The sequence below is a fragment of the Oncorhynchus clarkii genome, chromosome 11 (genome assembly GCF_045791955.1).
Source record: "Oncorhynchus clarkii lewisi isolate Uvic-CL-2024 chromosome 11, UVic_Ocla_1.0, whole genome shotgun sequence".
Lineage (NCBI taxonomy): Eukaryota > Metazoa > Chordata > Actinopteri > Salmoniformes > Salmonidae > Oncorhynchus > Oncorhynchus clarkii.
In genome coordinates this window covers 34,480,113-34,499,600 of record NC_092157.1, presented here as the reverse complement: position 1 = coordinate 34,499,600, position 19,488 = coordinate 34,480,113, and the positions used below count along the sequence as shown (strand labels likewise).

Below are 19,488 nucleotides of genomic sequence, written 5' to 3'. Positions count from 1 at the left end.
GCTGCCCTTCATTACGCACGCCTGTCACCATCATTACGCGCAGCTGCACTATATTGGACTCACCTGGACTCCATTACCCTGTTGATTACCCCCTCTATATCTGTGTGCTCCTCCATTTGTTCCCTGTGTCAGCATTGGTGTCGTTATGTGTTCATGTCCAGACGCTGGCCTGTTCTACGTTCTCATCTCCAGCGTCGATCCATACAGCGATAGGAGGCAATACCATGTGATTAGAAGGCCTAGACTACTACATCCTATGAAAGCTAAATGCATTGGATACAAAACAAACACTAGCATGCCTTTCTCTCTCCGTGCAGGTGATTAGACAGATGAACTGCAGTCCCCTGAAGCGCAAGCCTTAACCAGAACCATGGGGAGACATCAATACTTGACATGCAGGTTGCTTCTCGACAATGCAACAACAATAAGAAATAAAAGATAATACAAGCATAAAGTAAATGGCTCAGGAAAATAGAAAACATTTTAGCATTCACAAGTGATAGACGTCAAGGAGATTATTAACATTCAAAAGCCTGCTTGGTACACCTCATTCAAATAATTGTGGTCTAAATTGTAGACAATGAATAGTTGAACATGGTGTTCGCTGGGCGGGAATAAAAACTTGCACATGGTGCAGTACCTTGGGGAATAAATCACCCACGTCTGTATTTTAGAATGAGCTTCCAATTTTGCATGATAAAGAATGACGTGTGGATCTACTTCTAACATAGTGGCGTTGCACACTGCTGAATAATCTCCCGACTAAACTCCTGGGATAGGGTGGTTTTCCTGGTGGACGGGAGGCTCCTAAGTTCTTTACATATGTCTGGGTGATGGGGTGGGATGTGCTTCAACCTAACGAAAACAGAGCAGAAACATAAGGCCAAGGGAAGAGAAATCAACCTCACTACTCATAATGTCAGTGCTGGTTCAAGTTGCTACCTTTGTTCATGTGCATTTGCATTCAAAATTCATATTAAAGTATTTTGTAGAACAGTTTTAACATAATTTGGTGAATAAATAAACCTAATACTTACATTTTCACAAAGTTATTCCTTATTCCTCTGGAACATTTTCTCCCAAGCAGGGACTTCAGTCTGCAAATAATTCAGAAGTTTATGGAATTTTGGAACTTTCTCTCCGTTTTACTTTTAGTTGGCTTGAAACAGTTTTCCCACAACCATGTGAGTTATCTTCTTTTCCCTCACAGCTTAGACTACAGGGAACACAGAAAACACACACCTGGCATTTCAAACACACCTGGCATTTCACTTTAATTCTTTGCCTTCTGTTTCTAAGTCGATGAGAAAATAATACATTTACTAATGAATCTGTTTTCGGATTCTTTGTCTCATTTGCATCTACATTAGTCCAGTGGTCTACTAGTTAAAGGTGAGTAGGTTGTCTTTTAATGCAACAATATATAATTAGCACTATTTTGTTGCTGTTTTTCATGTAACACTCAGATGTTATACTCTGAACTCTGCCACTCTCATCTCTCTCCTCTCCTCCCCAGTTAAGACAGAGCCTGCAAACAACAGTGAGACGGACTACCACAGAAGGCAACACTGGACCGCCATGCAAGCGAAGGTAACATCATAACACAATTTCAGCCTCTCATTTCTCCTTTTAAAACAAAGCCTAAAATACACACATACTCAGAGATGTTGTTGGTGTACCAGCCATGTCGAAATCAACTATCACCAAGTTTACCATTGCAGACAACCGTTTCCCTTCACACCAATACACATAAACTGTTCATGTGATGTCACCATTACTCTCACTCCTGTTACAAAATATGCTTTTACATATTTATTCAATATCTCATGTTTTCTTTCTCCTATGAATCATATTTTATGCTGTGCTGGTGAAATCGACAATCAAACACGTTAGCTGTTGCTTCGTTGGATAATAAAATAGCCAATTCAATCTGATATCTTGTGCAATCTGTCCATTCTTTCTGAAAGAATGTGGATTTTACTATGTGAAATTCTCTGAAGGATAAGAAAGGAATCCAGCAGGTTATCCTACAGGAAAATGGCCCTGGAAATCTTGTGGAATTACCTGCAAGGACAATTCCTGCAGGTTGTTTTTCAGGAAAAAATCGTGCAGGATTTATTTGAGGACTATCTGCAGGATTCTTGCAAGGCTGTTTTCCTGAAGGACTAACTGCTTGATTCCTGCAGGAATTATCCTAAAGGAAAGTGGCCCCGAAAATCATGTGGTATATCCTGCAGAATATATTATTCTGCATGATTCCTTCAGGATTGCTTTCATGAAGGACACCATGCATGATTCCTACAGGATCCTACAGGAAAAAGGCCCCGAAAATCCTGTGGGATATCCTGCAGGACTTTTTTTGTAAGGGGCACTGTGGAAACTGGAAGAACAAAGGGGAATGTGCTCTGCCCAGGTAGTTCCCTATCTGTGCATGTGCCTCTAGGCTGAACACGGTGAGCAACATCCTAAATATGAAAATGTGAAATGTTTTTGCGCCTTCTCACCATTAAAAATAGTTAATGAATAAAATGATGCCCTTGCAGCCTGAATGGATGATGCTTCATGTCCATGGGGGACACGAGTGTATTACCAGGGATGCACATCAAGCCTAGTCAATTGTGCAGATCTATCGTCCATGTACTATGGGCTGCCTAGACTACATGCAGTGCATTCGGAAAATATTCATACAGATTGATGAGTATTCAGACCCTTTGCTATGAGACTCGAAATTGAGCTCAGGTGCATCCGGTTTTCATTGATCGTCCTTGAGGTGTTTCTACAACTTGATTGGAGTCCACCTGTGTTAAATTCAATTGATTTGAGATGATTTGGAAAGGCACACACCTGTGTATACAAGGTCCCACAGTTTACAGTGCATGTCAGAGCAAAAACCAAGCCATGAGGTTGGATTAAATGTCCATAGAGCTCAGAGACAGGGTTGTGTCGAGGGTTACAAAAAAATATCTGCAGCATTGAAGGTCCCCAATATTACAGTGGCCTCCATCATTCTTAAATTGAAGAAGTTTGGAACCACCAAAACTGTCCGACCAAACAGAGCAATCACAGGAGAAGGATCTTGGTCAGGGAGGTGACCAAGAAACCGATGGTCACATTGACAGAGCTCTAGAGTTCCTCTGTTGAGATTGGTGAACCTTCCAGAAGGACAACTACCTCTGCAGTAGTCCACCAATCAGCCCTTTATGGTAGAGTGGCCAGACGGAAGCCACTCCTCAGTAAAAGGCACATGACAGCCTGCTTGAAGTTTGCCAAAAGGCACCTAAAGACTCTCAGACCATGCAAAACAAGATTCTCTGGTCTGATGAAATCAAGATTGAACTCTTTGGCCTGAATGCCAAGCGGCACCATCCCTATGGTGAAGCATGGTGGTGGTAGCATCAGTGGCAGGGACTGGGAGACTAGTCAGGAACGAGGCAAAGATGAACAGAGAAAAGTACAGAGAGATCCTTGATGGAAATCTACTCCAGGTTCACTTTCCAACAGGACAACGATCCTAATCACACAACCAAGACAATTCTGGAGTGTTGATAAGTCTCTGAATGTCATTGAGTGGCCCAGCCAAAGCCCGGACTTGAACCAGAACAAACATCTCTGGAGAGACCTGAAGATAATTGTGCAGCTACGCTCCCCATCCAACCTGACAGAACTTGAGTGGATTTCCAGAGAAGAATGAGAGAAACTCCACAAATACAGATGTGCCAAGCTGTTAGTGTCATACCCAAGAAGACTCATGGCTGTAATAGCAGCCAAAGGCTCTTGAACAAAGTACAGAGTAAAGGGTCTGAAAACGTATGTATATTTGATGTTTACGTTTTTTATTTTCAATACATTTCCACAAAATTGTTTTACCTGTTTTTGCTTTGTCATTATGGGGTATTGTGTGTTGATTGATGAGTGAATAAAATAAAAAAATGTTTAGAACAAGGCAGTAACATAACGAAATGTAGAAAACATCAAGGGATCTGAATACCTTAGGAATGCACTGTATAGGATAGGGTGTTTTCAACAAAGATGTTATGGTTGATTTTTTTAGTTTTACTTTAAAAAACTGTCTCATAGTGTAATAAGTTCTTGTCTGTCTTGTGTCACAGAAAAGTCCATTATTATCCAGTTAGTTACGGGTGGATAACATATTCCAGCAGCATCTGACACTGTATTGTTGCAGACTGGTGGTTTGCACTGACTGTAAAAAGCTACGTACTATTGGTGGTGTTGGATTGGTGACGAGGGAGTCCTCTCTGAGAACCCAACTCACATTGCACCTCTTCTTTCCCGGGTAGGAATGAGACCTATGTGTGTGGAGCTGGGATGACCCCAATATTCTGAACCGTTTTGCTTTTTTTTGTGGTGGCCCGGGACCTTCTTGGACCGTATGCGCGCATTCACGCATATCTTCACTCACTCACGCACGCACGCACGCACGCACACACACACACAAACAAAACACCACACATCATATTCCGCGTCTGCAAACCAACGAACAGCGCAGACAGGTTTTGCTCTGCGAAAGGCTGTCTTGCAGACTACACTCGAGAAGAGTTGCGGAGTGTAGTCTACTTATCCCCTACGATTTTTGGTGTATGAAAAAATAAACATTCTATAAAGAGGAGCAGTGCAATCAATCGTGGATCTCGGATATGGCAGGTGTGAAGACATTCGACCTTGTTGTTGGAGTTGTTTTAGTTTTTCTGTCTCTTGGAAATGCGTTTCAAGAGCCCGGACAGGACCCGACAAACGGTAAGACCCCATAGTACCTCTTATATTTGCACCATGAAGATCTCTCCATATGTAGTGATAACAAAATAAAACACTATGCATGATGTCTTGTACAGAGAAACGTTTACAGTGCTTTATGTATTATTTAGTGTGGTTTGGTGTAATAAGGTGCAATGCTGCAATCACTTTCATGGTGTAATATAATGAAACAAGGTTTGTTGTAGACGTATTTACCAGTATCTTTTACTGCCTTTATAACTGTCAAATAAGAATTTGTATGGTGACTAAATACCAACTACATGCTACATGGTTTTCATTATTGCTATGATATTGTGTTTATAACGGTTTGTGCGCTCGTGAGTGAGGGTTGCTGAGGTTCGTGGTGTGTGTGCGTGCGTGCGTGTACTGCGCGCGTCCGCGCTTGTGAGGGGGATTTGAAGGCTGCTGGTTTTGGATGTGTGCACGGCTATTGTTCTCCGCTATTTTTATTTCAGCGACCCTATGTCGGAGACTTTATGATAGGCTATGTCAGATCATTTATTATCCTTACTATAAACATGTGTATAACACAGTCTGCGTCCCAACGTGTTATCATGCTTTTATTAATATAAGGGCACATTGTAAGAGGTGTTGAATGTGTTTCTTTTCCTCGTTTTTATCACATTCAATGTTTTATATAAATTAGTTGGGATTTGGTGAATCATGAACGACTTGATGAACATGGCCTTAGGGTAGGATTTTTGAAAATCAAATGAGAAAGATCAGGTTTTGCGTTTGACTTAGCTGTGGCATCCTATAAATCAAACAGCTTGTATTCTTTGACCCAACTATTAACATTCCTTAAAGAATACTATAACCTCCAAGATAGGAAAGAACACAGATATGATTTTGGCAGTGGTGCGCCCCTTCAACCATCTGATTGAGTTTGTCCCTCTGTCAGTGCATGTGCTGTCTACCAGGACCTTGCTTTATCTGATCTGGAACCAGTCTTAAGACTGTAACTTTTTTATTACAGTAATTTACAGGTAACTGGCTGCCAGTAAGTTACTGTAAAAACCACAGTACTTTTTTAAAAGTGTAGAACAACCTCTACCAATCTGGCAGTCTCCACTTCTTCAAAGTTCAACAACCAAACACTTTCAATCAGTAACCCATCATTTTAGAAAAAATTACTTGCTCAAGTATTAGTATTCCCGATGGAGGTGCAGGTCTTTAAAGTGAGGGAGGAACATTGATGATCCACACTCTTCTGCAAGGTGTCTACAGTTGATGCCTGCATTCCAAATTACATCCTATTCCCTACACACTATTTTTGACCAGGGCCCAAAGGAAGATGTTGAGTTAATACTGTCGAACAGGGCTCTAGTATTTTGATGAGTCCATACTGTCCACCAAAGGCTCTAGTAATTGGAAGAGCCCATAATGTCCATCAGAGGCTCTAGTAGGTGGAGGAGTCCGTGCTGTCCACTAGGTGTTGAGTTGAGTTGATTTATTTTTACAGGGACAGTGGGCATTAATCAACGTTTCAGTAAAAGTGCCGGTTTTAGCCAGCCGGCTAATTTTCAACCGCAGTCCCTGGCAGGTTATTAAAAACAATTACAATATAGACAATAGCAACATAGGACAAGCAAGACATAGCATACAGACAGAGCAACATAGGACAAGCAAGATGTAGCATACAGACATAGCAACATAGAACAAAAAGCAGCAACACAAAATTCATAAAAGCAACAAAGTGTTTCCACACCTCACAAGCTACAGGCAACAGACAGCATGGAAAGCGGCAACACACAGCTAGGGACCATGTTCACAAATCTGATTGACCTTTAGCCATATCTTCAAGCATTTTGTGAAAGTGTGATATGTGGTGCAGTTATCTGTGTCTGATGGCAGTGTATTCCAGACATGGGATGCTCTCACAGAGAAAGCGGATTTACTAAAGGTGCTTTTCCTTAAGGGAACTATACAGTCACCTCTCATGGCAGACCTTGTGGATCTGCTGCCATATGTTTGGGTTTTCTGTTTAACAAAAATACTGAGTGGAGGGGGAGCCAGACCATTTAGGATCTTGAATACAAGACATGCGTCGGTGTATTGCACAAGATTTTCCCAACTCAGGAGCTCATGCTTTCTGAGGATGTAACAGTGATGATGGCTATTGGGCTTCCTATCAAGCACTCTGAGAGCCTGTTTGTAGACAGACTGAATAGGTCTTAATGTTGTACAGCAAGCTTGGGCCCAACTAGTCAAGCAGTATGTTAAGTGGGGGGAGTATCATAGATTTGAAGTACAGTTTTGCTAGCTCTGTAGTCAAACTATTTCGTATAAATCGGAAATTAGCTAGGTTGAATTTGGTTATTTGAATTACCTTTTTCACATGCTTTTTAAAAGAGAGGTTGGAATCAAGTATGATGCCAAGGTACTTAAAATCAGATACCACCTAGAGCTTCTCCCCTGACACATAGACATTTAGCATCTGTTGCCCTCTTTGTGAAGAACATGCAAACAGTTATTTTCACATTGAGATGCAAACACGAGTCACTGAGCCACATTGTAACCTGGACCATTACAGTAGTGAGTTCTTTTGCAGCTTGTTGTTTGCTCTTTGCATGCACATATAGCACTGTATCATCTGCATACATTTGAACTTCAGACCCAGTACAGACAGAAGGCAGATCATTAATGTACAGGCTGAACAGGAGGGGCCCCAGTATTGACCCTTGGGGCACGCCTACATCATAGCTAAGAGTGGGCGACAGCTCATTGCTCACTCTGACACACTGAGTTCTGCCTTCAAGGTATGATTTCATCCATCTCAAGGCATCAGGGGAAAAGTTTAACTTGGACAATTATGTGATGAGAATCTCATGGTTAACAGTATCAAAAGCCTTCCTTAGGTCCAGAAACACAGCCCCAACAACGCCCCCTTTGTCCATCTTGAATCTCCATCTCCAATACCCTACTCAACAAATTGGATGCAGTCTATCACAGTGCAATCCGTTTTGTCACCAAAGCCCCATATACTACCCACCATTGCGACCTGTACGCTCTCGTTGGCTGGCCCTCACTTCATACTCGTCGCCAAACCCACTGGCTCCATGTCATCTACAAGACCCTGCTAGGTAAAGTCCCCCCTTATCTCAGCTCGCTGGTCACCATTGCATCTCCCACCTGTAGCACACGCTCCAGCAAGTATATCTCTCTAGTCACCCCCAAAACCAATTCTTTCTTTTGCCGCCTCTCCTTCCAGTTCTCTGCTGCCAATGACTGGAACGAACTACAAAAATCTCTGAAACTGGAAACACTTATCTCCCTCACTAGCTTTAAGCACCAACTGTCAGAGCAGCTCACAGATTACTGCACCTGTACATAGCCCACCTATAATTTAGCCCAAACAACTACCTCTTTCCCTACAGTATTTTATTTATTTATTTATTTTGCTCCTTTGCACCCCCATTATTTTTATTTCTACTTTGCACATTCTCCCATTGCAAATCTACCATTCCAGTGTTTTACTTGCTATATTGTATCTACTTTGCCACCATGGCCTTTTTGCCTTTACCTCCCTTATCTCACCTCATTTGCTCACATCGTATATAGACTTGTTTATAATGTATTATTGACTGCATGTTTGTTTTACTCCATGTGTAACTCTGTCTCGTTGTATGTGTCGAACTGCTTTGCTTTATCTTGGCCAGGTCGCAATTGTAAATGAGAACTTGTTCTCAACTTGCCTACCTGGTTAAATAAAGGTGAAATAAATAGGACAAGAGATCATTCAGTTAATTCCCTTAATTGCGTTTTCATAATAGCTTAATTCACTCTTAGATATTCTTAGTTGATCCGGCTTTCTAACAGTAGAGAGGATAAACCTGCTCTTAGACAGCTTTCTGACTATAAGTGTCAGATTATGATCAGATAGCCCAGTAACCATATTGAATGATTTAGTCACTCTCTCTGGTTTATTACTGAACACCAAATCAATCTGTGTTTTAGAGCAACAAGTCACCCTGGTTGGCCCTAGCTAACTAGCTGTGTAAGGTCAAAGGTATTAGTGATTCGTTTGAGGGTTTTCCTACAAAACTTGTCTTCATAAAATCTCCCATTAAGATGAACTCTTTCCCAAACTCACAATCCCTAAGCATGTTATTAAACTGATAAAAAAAACACACTTTTGGTAGAAGGTGGCCTATACATACTCTAGTAGATGCTCTAGTAGATGCTCTAGGTGCTCTAGTAGATGGATGAGTCTTTACTGTCCACCAAAGGCTCTAGTAGTTGGATGAGTCCATACTGTCCACCAGGGCTCTAGTTGTTGGATGAGTCCATACTGTCCACCAAAGGCTCTAGTAATTGGATGAGTCCATACTGTCCACCAGGTGCTCTAGTAGATGGATGAGTCCATACTGTCCACCAGGGGCTCTAGTAGTTGGTTGAGTGCATACTGTCCACCAAAGGCTCTAGTAATTGGAAGAGCACATACTGTCCACCAGGGCTCTAGTAGTTGGATGGGTCCATGCTGTCCACCAAAGGCACTAGTATTTGGATGAGTCCATACTGTCCACAAAAAGCTCTAGTAATTGGATGAGTCCATACTGTCCACCGGGGGCTCTAGTAGTTGGATGAGTCCATGCTGTCCACTAGGTGCTCTAGTAGATGGATGAGTCCATACTGTCCACCAAATGCTCTAGTAGTTGGATGAGTCCATACTGTCCACCGCTGGCTATAGTAATTGCATGAGTCCATAATGTCCATCAGGGGTTCTAGTAGTTGGATGAGTGCATACTGTCCACCAAAGGCTGTAGTATTTGGATGAGTCCATACTGTCCATAAGGGCTCTAGTAGTTGGATGAGTCCATACTGTCCACTAGGTGCTCTAGTAGTTGGATGAGTCCATACTGTCCAGAAAAGGCTATAGTCCTTGGATGAGTCCATACTGTCCACCAGGGGCTCTAGTAGATGGATGAGTCCATACTGTCCAAGAGGGCTCTAGTAGTTGGATGAGTCCATACTGTCCACCAGGGGCTCTAGTAGTTGGATGAGTTCATGCTGTCCACTAGGTGCTCTAGTAGATGGATGAGTCCATGATGTCCACCAAGGGCTCTAGTAGATGGATGAATCCATACTGTCCACCACTGGCTCTAGTAGTTGGATGAGCCCATACTGTCCACCAGGGGCTCTAGTAAATGGATGAGTCCATACTGTACACCAAAGAATCTAGTAATTGGAAGAGCCCATACTGTCCACCAGGGCTCTAGTTGTTGGAGGAGTCCATAGTGTTCAACAAAGACTCTAGTAGATGGATGAGTCCATACTGTCCACCAAAGGCTCTAGTAGTTGGATGAGTCATACTGTCCACCAGGGGCTGTAGTAGGTGGATGAGTCCATGCTGTCCACTAGGTGCTCTAGTAGTTGGATGAGTCGATGCTGTCCACTAGGGGCTCCGGTAGATGGATGAGTCCATGCTGTCCACCAGGGGCTCTAGTAGATGGAAGAGCACATACTGTCCACCAGGGCTCTAGTAGTTGGATGGGTCCATGCTGTCCACCAAAGGCACTAGTATTTGGATGAGTCCATACTGTCCACAAAAAGCTCTAGTAATTGGATGAGTCCATACTGTCCACCGGGGGCTCTAGTAGTTGGATGAGTCCATGCTGTCCACTAGGTGCTCTAGTAGATGGATGAGTCCATACTGTCCACCAAATGCTCTAGTAGTTGGATGAGTCCATACTGTCCACCGCTGGCTATAGTAATTGCATGAGTCCATAATGTCCATCAGGGGTTCTAGTAGTTGGATGAGTGCATACTGTCCACCAAAGGCTGTAGTATTTGGATGAGTCCATACTGTCCATAAGGGCTCTAGTAGTTGGATGAGTCCATACTGTCCACTAGGTGCTCTAGTAGTTGGATGAGTCCATACTGTCCAGAAAAGGCTATAGTCCTTGGATGAGTCCATACTGTCCACCAGGGGCTCTAGTAGATGGATGAGTCCATACTGTCCAAGAGGGCTCTAGTAGTTGGATGAGTCCATACTGTCCACCAGGGGCTCTAGTAGTTGGATGAGTTCATGCTGTCCACTAGGTGCTCTAGTAGATGGATGAGTCCATGATGTCCACCAAGGGCTCTAGTAGATGGATGAATCCATACTGTCCACCACTGGCTCTAGTAGTTGGATGAGCCCATACTGTCCACCAGGGGCTCTAGTAAATGGATGAGTCCATACTGTACACCAAAGAATCTAGTAATTGGAAGAGCCCATACTGTCCACCAGGGCTCTAGTTGTTGGAGGAGTCCATAGTGTTCAACAAAGACTCTAGTAGATGGATGAGTCCATACTGTCCACCAAAGGCTCTAGTAGTTGGATGAGTCATACTGTCCACCAGGGGCTGTAGTAGGTGGATGAGTCCATGCTGTCCACTAGGTGCTCTAGTAGTTGGATGAGTCGATGCTGTCCACTAGGGGCTCCGGTAGATGGATGAGTCCATGCTGTCCACCAGGGGCTCTAGTAGATGGATGAGTCCATACTGTCCACCACTGGCTCTATTAGTTGGATGAGTCCATACTGTCCACAAAAGGCTCTAGTAATGGATGAGTCCATACTGTCCACCAATGGCTCTAGTATTTGGATGAGTCCATACTGTCCACTGAAGGCTCTAGTAATTGGATGAGCCCACACTGTCCACCAGGGGCTCTTGTAGGTGGATGAGTCCATGCTGTCCACCAGTGGCTCTAGTAGATGGATGAGTCCATATTGTCCACCAGGGGCTCTAGTAGATGGATGAGTCCATACTGTCCACCAAGGGCTCTAGTGGTGAGCTCTTCAGAATGGGTGTCTGTGTTTGAGAGAGAAAAACTGCTATGAGTATGTTATTGTTTGAGATTCAAACACACGTATACACACACACGCACATAGACATTGTGTTGTCGTTACTGTGCTTTTCACCATATTGGGTACTTTGTCTTAGTTTATGGAGCCAATAGATCTCCTTGGCCAGCCAGTGCTGCACATGGATCATCTGAACTTAGATCCTTGCTAGAATTATCAAGAGCTCACATTCTATCTTGAAAACTCATGATCTGGGCCTTTCAGAGGTACGCTCTGGGTTGAAGTGTCACACTGTTTCTGAAGAGGTTATGGAATAAAATAATTCACATTCTCATTGATTCCAACCACCACCCGTTTTTCCTCAAATGAAGCGAAGTTCTCCAACCTCAACAGTTATTTGCGAACACATGGACAGGGATCCAGCTGTCAACGTCTAAAAGGCTTGTAGAGATTTGCAACTTTAGAGGATATCTTTCCAGGTGCACCTCTCTCTGCCTCTGTTCTATATAGGGTATTATTTTTAGAGTAGCTGTCCAGTGAGACGCTTCCCTTGTCTTAGCATTAACTGACCATATGTATGGTGAGTAGTGCCTCTCTCCTTTCCTAGATAGTACATTATTAATAAACAGTAAGTAAAGGACAAGAAACACCCTAACGAACGTCAGCCGTGGGGTTGGTGTGGGTGCACCCAAAGGCTGTTCACTCTGAAGTTCACTGGTTATCTGGGACCTTGTTGTGTACAACTCACTGTGGAGACTGACTCACACTCTCTGGTTCTTTCATTGGCCAGCTTCCACAGCAGCAGATGACAGGGAAAAAATACAAATGTTGATGGCTATAGCCACACACCCACACACAGTTTTGTATAACAAGAACTTAAGCTTTCTGCCAATATCAGATATGTCTATGTCCTGGGAAATTTTCTTGTTACTTACAGCCTCATGCTAATCGCATTAGCCTATGTTAGCTCAACCGTCCCGTTGACGGGACACCGATCCGAAAATAAGATAACTAACCACACAATTCAGTCCCATTCAAAATCAAATTTTCCATAAACCTAACCCTAAACCTAACCCTAGCTCCTAACCCTAAACCTAATTCTAACCCTAACACTAATTCTAACCGTAACCCTAAACCCCCTGGAAATAGCAAATGACCTTATGGGGACAAAATAAATGTTCACATTTCTGTTTGTTTACTATTCTTGTGGGGACTTCTGATCCCCACAAGTATAGTTAAACATGTTCGCACCCACGCACGCATGCACATACACACACACACACAGTTCCTCTCACAATTATAAATGAGAAGAGCAGTGCCTTATATCTGGACGACATTAGAAAATCTCATGGGCTAAACATATTTCTTTCAAACATTCCCGTCATGTGACGCCTCTGGGTGATGGCCAGTGTCACGCTCACACACTGATGAGTACAGAATATAGAGGTATGATTTCATCGTGATTTTGGGGTTAATTCTCACTCTGGTTCTCTCTCAGAGAGAGATACTGTATAGGCCACTTAGTGTGTGCTGTTGCAGTCAGTCTTGATCTGCTCACTAACAATGCGGTCTGATTTAACAGCCCTTAATGCGAGCATTTAAATGTGCTAAGATTGTGGTTGTGTACGGAATGCCATGTGTTAGTGGAGAGCTCTGTTGTATGGGATTCAGGCACGGTGCTGTGCTTTTCTACACTGTGCTGTGCAGAGTTGAATGGATTCTCAGGTAGCGAGTGACTTAACCAGGCAGTTATCCACGGCCCTAGCTCTGGGGACCCTGCTTCTCATCCATCCTAATACCACAGCCTGCCTTCCCTCTCACACACACAGACACACACAAATACAAGCCACGCATGTACGTACATAGACATAGAGTTAACACAGTGGTTTCTTAGCAGCTCCACACTTCAAAAGGCTGAGTTTGACCTTCGAGGCTAACACAGCCTATCTGACTTGTCTGGTGAAGTGTCGGGCTGTGTTACACAAGTCTTACTGGCAAAATGGTGCACAAAAGAGCTCTGTGTGTCTGTTCTGAAAGAGGAGACGGTGTTGAGTACGAAAGAGGAGAAGTGCAGGAAGTTTATAAGCCTTCTGGTAAGGAATTCCATTCTCTCTCTCTCTCTCTCTCTCTCACTCTCTCTCTCTCTCTCTCTCTCTCTCTCTCTCTCTCTCTCTCTCTGTGACACTGCACATTCTAACTGGTCAGAATCAAAGTCTCTTTAGTGGCTCTGAATTACCTCCTGAAAGAAGCTTCCTTGAATGGACGGAGGATGACAGAGGTGGGGTGGTATGAGCCGGGGAGGGGGTGGTGGTTGGTGTTGGTCATTGTCTTGCACTATATGTGGTGACAAGTCTTCTATACCGCACAGGACCGGGATGGTACGGTCCCATACCGCAACACGGCAACACCAGGCTTTTGCTTTAGTCATGCCTCAGACCCTGAAATCTCAGGTCCACCCCTTTGCTCTGTGAAGGACCCTTATACAGGGGGGGTAGAGGGTAGGGTGCATGTGGTAGAGGATAGAGGGTAGAGCCAGAAAGAGAGGGGTGAGAGGGGCTCAATAGGCACGGAGACAAAGCAAAGAGGCCTATAGTTAATGAAACCCCAGTGCAGTTAAGCTGCTCTTTATGTACAGACATTGTCTTTCATGCCATTTTCAAGCTCTTTCATGTCCATCTTTGCCCTTTGTCTCGCACACTCATTGGGGCTTTTCGATTTTCTTAGCCTTTTCTTAGAATTGTAGTAATCACTCAGTGGGGTATTTTTGTGCTTTTGTATTGTGTGTATTAGATTAAAGGTCCAATGCAGCCGTTTTCTCTCCAAATCATTTCTGGGTAACAATTAAGTACCTTACTGAGATGGTTTGCCAATTAAAATTGTCAAAAATAAACAAAAATAGCTTCTTGGCAAAGAACATTTTCTCAGGCAATAATTTTGCTAAGACTGTCTGAGAGTGGTCTAAGTTGGGAGTGGAAAACTGAAAACTAGCTGTTATTGTCAGAGAGGTTTGTAAACTCTCTTTCTTATTGGTCTATTAACTGATTCCACAATGGAAAGGCCAAAGCTCCATTCAACCAAAACAGGCAGAATTTTTTTTGCACTCAAAGAACATCATCACAATTTTCACAATTTCACAGTATTTTTTCAACTTCATAGTGTGGAAATATATATAAATACACAGGAAAATCACATTTTTGACTGCGCTGGGCCTTAAATATAAGTACTTTATTAGGGCCCCTATAAATGTCTGAGAAAGCAGGAATTGGTGGAATGGTGTTGGCTATACGTAACTTTTATTGAATAACATGCATCTGAATGGGCTTAACTGAGTGCTCTTTGAAGAGAACTGAATATCGGGAATTCAATTTACCATGCATCATAAACCCTTTAATAAACAGCCCGGCAGGGTAGGCTTATCATAGTCTATGACAACTGATCTCAGACCAGCATCTGAAGCAGAGATTCATTCACAGGTAGAGCCTGATCTGTTGTCTGGCTGTCCAAGCAGCTGTACAATGCTTCCTTTGGCTTAGCTGGATAGTCTTAACAAGAAAGGTAAGTGTGTTTCTGAGATGGAGGGATTTCCACCAAGCTTCCTTCCGGCTGCAGGGCAGGGGTGAGTGTGTGATGATTAAGGAGGGGAGGAAATTTGGGGAGAGTGCAATCCCTTACTTCGCCCCTCATCTTCTGCTTTTTGTCATGGGCTGGCAAGAGTGCTAGTGTAGAGAGGTGATAGTGTGGAGTGAGTTAGGGATGGCAGTATGCAAGACCACATGGTAATAGTATGGGCTATCCGGGGATGTATGTGGTACCTTTATAGTCTGGTCTGTCTAAGCCAGGTTCACACTAAATAATGTAAGGCTGCATGTTGTCGTTCTCAGTTATCAACACAACCAAGGGAAGAAACTGACCTCTCGAATACCTCATAGCTGCTGGAAATGTCAGTTCGGATAGGAACAGCACCTGAACACACCAGTCAGTCATCACTGTTGCAAGAAATCCTTGTATCTCCAAAAATGTGACTTGCCATATATTGAACATACAACAATGACACTTCAGGGATATTTTGAATACATGTTCGTGGTCCTACAGTCATTACGTTTTCAGACTGCATACAAGGGAGTTACTGCATTCACTTAATGTAAAAAAAAGGCTTTCTTCCGGCAGTGACACATTGTAACTTTGATACCAGCTGAAACAAGCCAAGGTTCAGGAAGAGAGGAGGGAGCAGCCAGTCACAGAGGGATTAGAGAGTAAAGCCCTAAAACATTATACACTTCAGCAAGTGTCACGAGTTTCACTGAGTTACCCAACCTAAGAGTCAGCACAGCAGACTGATGGGTTTTGCAAGAACAGAGAGAGCTGCTCGCTCCCTCAGTGGAACTGGCTGTCTGTATACAGTGCATTTGGAAAGTATTCAGACCCCTTGACTTTTTCCACATTTTGTTACGTTACAGCCTTATTCTAAAAATGATTAAATTATTTTTTGTTCTCATCAATCTACAGACAATACCCCATAATGACAAAGCGAAAACAGGTTTTTAGAAATATCTGCACATTTATTAAAAAGAAAAAAACAGAAATACCTTATTTAGATAAGTATTCCGACACTTTGCTATGAGACTCGAAATTGAGCTCAGGTGCATCCTGTTTTCATTGATCATCCTTGAGATGTCACGGCTGTGTGGAGAGACGGAGCCAAGCGTGCTCTGAGTTCCACATCTTTATTTTCTTGTGAAACTTACAAAAACAAAAAGGAAACGAACCATAAAATACGAGGTGCTACATGCACTAACTCAAAATAAGATCCCACAAAACACAATGGGGAAATGGCTGCCTAAATATGATCCCCGATCAGAGACAACAATAAACAGCTGCCTCTGATTGGGAACCATACCAGGCCAACATAGATATAAACACACTAGATCACCCACCCTAGTCACACCCTGACCTAACCAAAATAGAGAATAAAAGGCTCTCTATGGTCAGGGCGTGACATGAGTTGTTTCTACAACTTGATTGGAGTTCATCTGTGGTTAATTCAATTAACTGGACATGATTTGGAAAGGCACACATCTGTCTATATAAGGTCCCACATTTGACAGTGTATGTCAGAGCAAAAACCAAGCCATGAGGTTGAAGGAATTGTCCTTAGAGATCCGAGATAGGATTGTGTCGAGGCATAGATCTGTGGAAGGGTACCAAAAATTGTCTGCAGCATTGAAGGTCCCCAAGAACACAGTGGCCTCCATCATTCTTAAGTGGAAGAAGATTGGGACCACCAAGACTCTTCCTAGAACTGGCTGCCCGGCCAAACTGAGCAATCGGGGGAGAAGGGCCTTGGTCAGGGATGTGACCAAGAACACGATGGTCACTCTGACAGTGCTTGAATTCCTCTGTGGTGATGGGAGAACCTTCCAGAAGGACAACCATCTCTACAGCACTCCACCAATGTGGCTGTTATGGTAGAGTGGCCAGATGGAAGCCACTCTTCAGTAAAAGTCACACAACAGCCCACTTGGAATTTGCCAGAAGGCACCTAAAGGAGTCTAAGACCATGAGGAACAATATTATTTGGTCTGATGTAACCAAGATTGCTCCAGAGCTCTCAGGACCTCAGACTGGGGCGAAGGTTCACCTTCCAACCGGACAACGACCCTAAGCACACTTTTAAGACAACACAGGAGTGGCTTCGGGACAAGTCTTTGAATGTCCTTCAGTGGCCGAGCCAGAACCCAGACTTGAACCTGAAAAAAAGCTGTGCAGCGATGCTCCCCACTCAACCTGACAGAGCTTGAAAGGATCTGCAGAGAAGAATTTGAGAAATTCCGGTGTGCCAAGCTCACAGGTGTGCCAAGCTTGTAGCGTCATACCCAAGAAGACATCGATGCTGTAATTGCTGCCAAAGGTGCTTCAACAGAACTGAGTAAAGGGTCTGAATACTTATGTAAATGTTTTTTTTTGTTTTTTGTTTTTTTGTACATTTGAAAAAAAATCAAAAAACCTGTTTTTGCTTTGTCATTATGGGATATTGTGTCGAGATGGATGAGGACAAGAAATACATTTAAACAATTTTAGAATAAGGCTGTAATGTAACAAAAAGTCAAGGGGTCTGAATACTTTCCAAATGCACTGGATACATCAGTCACCTATGTGTTGTGTTGTCTACTCTGAATCAGTGGTCCCCGTTGGGTTCCAGCCTTTAGCGCTCTGCCTCAACGAGGTAATGGGGTGAAACACAGATGGGACTCTGCAATGTTTGTTTGTTATGTGTGTGTTTGTGTGTTTCTCTCTCTCTCTCTCTCTTTCACTCTCTCTCTCTCTCTCTGGATTTGGTGTGTGTGTGTTGAGTGTTCACAGTCGCCAGTGAGTGTGGAGAGTTGAAGAACCCCCTCTGGGTGTGTCATGAAGGAGGGCCACAGGTCTTTCAATGTGTCCAGGCATGCTGAACAGAAGACAAAGAGCCAGGGGAGGACCCTCTTACCCCGGCCTGTCAGCAGGCTTCATGTCCCCAGCCCAGCAGGAGCAGCGGCTTTCCTTTGTACCAGACCAGACTGTGTCACTCACTGGCGCTACCAATATGCTGCTAAATGCCTATGTAGCATGTGTGTGTGTTTGTATGTAAGGGGGAGAGTGTTTCTCTAGGTGTGTGTTTGGTGTTGTCGTTCTCTCATATTTCCTTTTCCTCTTTTTTTCTCTAGCCCTGAGAACTTTTTCTGTAAAGTTCAACAGGAACCTCTCTCCTTATCCAATGCCAACCCCATTCTGATCATGGCATGACATGACATGCAGCGTGCCAGCTTCTTACTTACAATTGTTCTACTGTTGATGCTGCAATGTACTCATTGATATTTGTGTCTGGTAAAGATGTTTTAAACCGTCTGCAAGTCTAAGTAGAATTATGGGACTCCCTCACTTGAGTGCAACAACACAGTCTTTGTTTCTGTGCCTGGAAAGAGGCTGTGTCGCTGTCCAAATGTCTCTCCTTCTCCCAAGCAAACTCATCCTTACAACCAGCAGCCATGCCCTGCAGAAACCACAGTCACAGTGTCTCGGGTTAAAATAAAATACTTCACACTACCACAAGTACATTTTGGGGTCAGAAATGGGGAGGACAGATCATGACTTTGAAGTTGAAATCAAATTAATGTTTATGTGAACTACGACCTTTATCCGGAAATGGATAAATATCGACCTTTCTAATAAGGATAATAAGGACGATTCCCATGCTCCGTTAGCTTTGAGGTGGTATTTGTCATATGGGTGTTTACTGTATGGTTGTTAATTGTGTTGTCGTCAGATTCTCCATTCACAGAGATGGGTGGGTGCTCCTCGTGTAAATTGTGTTGAATTGATTTTATGGAATACTAAATGCTGAAGAAGAAATAAATTAGCTCTGATTTATTGGCGGGCTGCCTAGGGGGGAGAAACTGTGTGTGTGCGTGGGAAAGTAAGAGGAATGTTGTTTTCGGATTCATGTATGAACACACATGTATGAACAAATCACATGTGAAAAATGTCATGTGGGGAAATATATATATATATATATAGTCAGGTGTGGTTTTCGGACACAATTGGGAAGTTTTACATGGATTTTTCAAATGAAAATGTTTCATATATGAACACATCACAATTTAGCTGTAAAGATAAGTGCACAAAAATGACAAAAAGTGAACTCACATTAACTGACTAACACTGACACCCCTAATTTAAAATCATATTATAGTTTTTTTCCAAAATCAAACACATTCACACATTTTCAAATAAATAAAAATGTATTTTAGGCCTAAAAAAAAGCTAGGGTGAAATGGGAGGCTAGCTATTGACTGTCCCTATGCTAGCTAGCAGGTAGCAATTAGCATGCAACCATTGAATAAACATTTAATAAAAAGTAACCTTATAAAATACACATAGCTAGTGTGGTTCAT

At 43.0% G+C, this 19,488-nt stretch overlaps 1 protein-coding gene across 1 annotated transcript in view; it reads left to right on the top strand.

Annotated features, from left to right (window-relative positions):
- Nucleotides 1–4,234: 4,234 nt before the first annotated feature.
- LOC139420457 (plexin domain-containing protein 2-like) overlaps nt 4,235–19,488 on the top strand; it is a 170,560-nt gene continuing 155,306 nt past the window's right edge. The window contains exon 1 of the mRNA XM_071170623.1: nt 4,235–4,755. Coding sequence (XP_071026724.1) covers nt 4,656–4,755 — 100 coding nt within the window. The 5' untranslated portion in view covers nt 4,235–4,655. The remainder of the gene's footprint in view (nt 4,756–19,488) is intronic.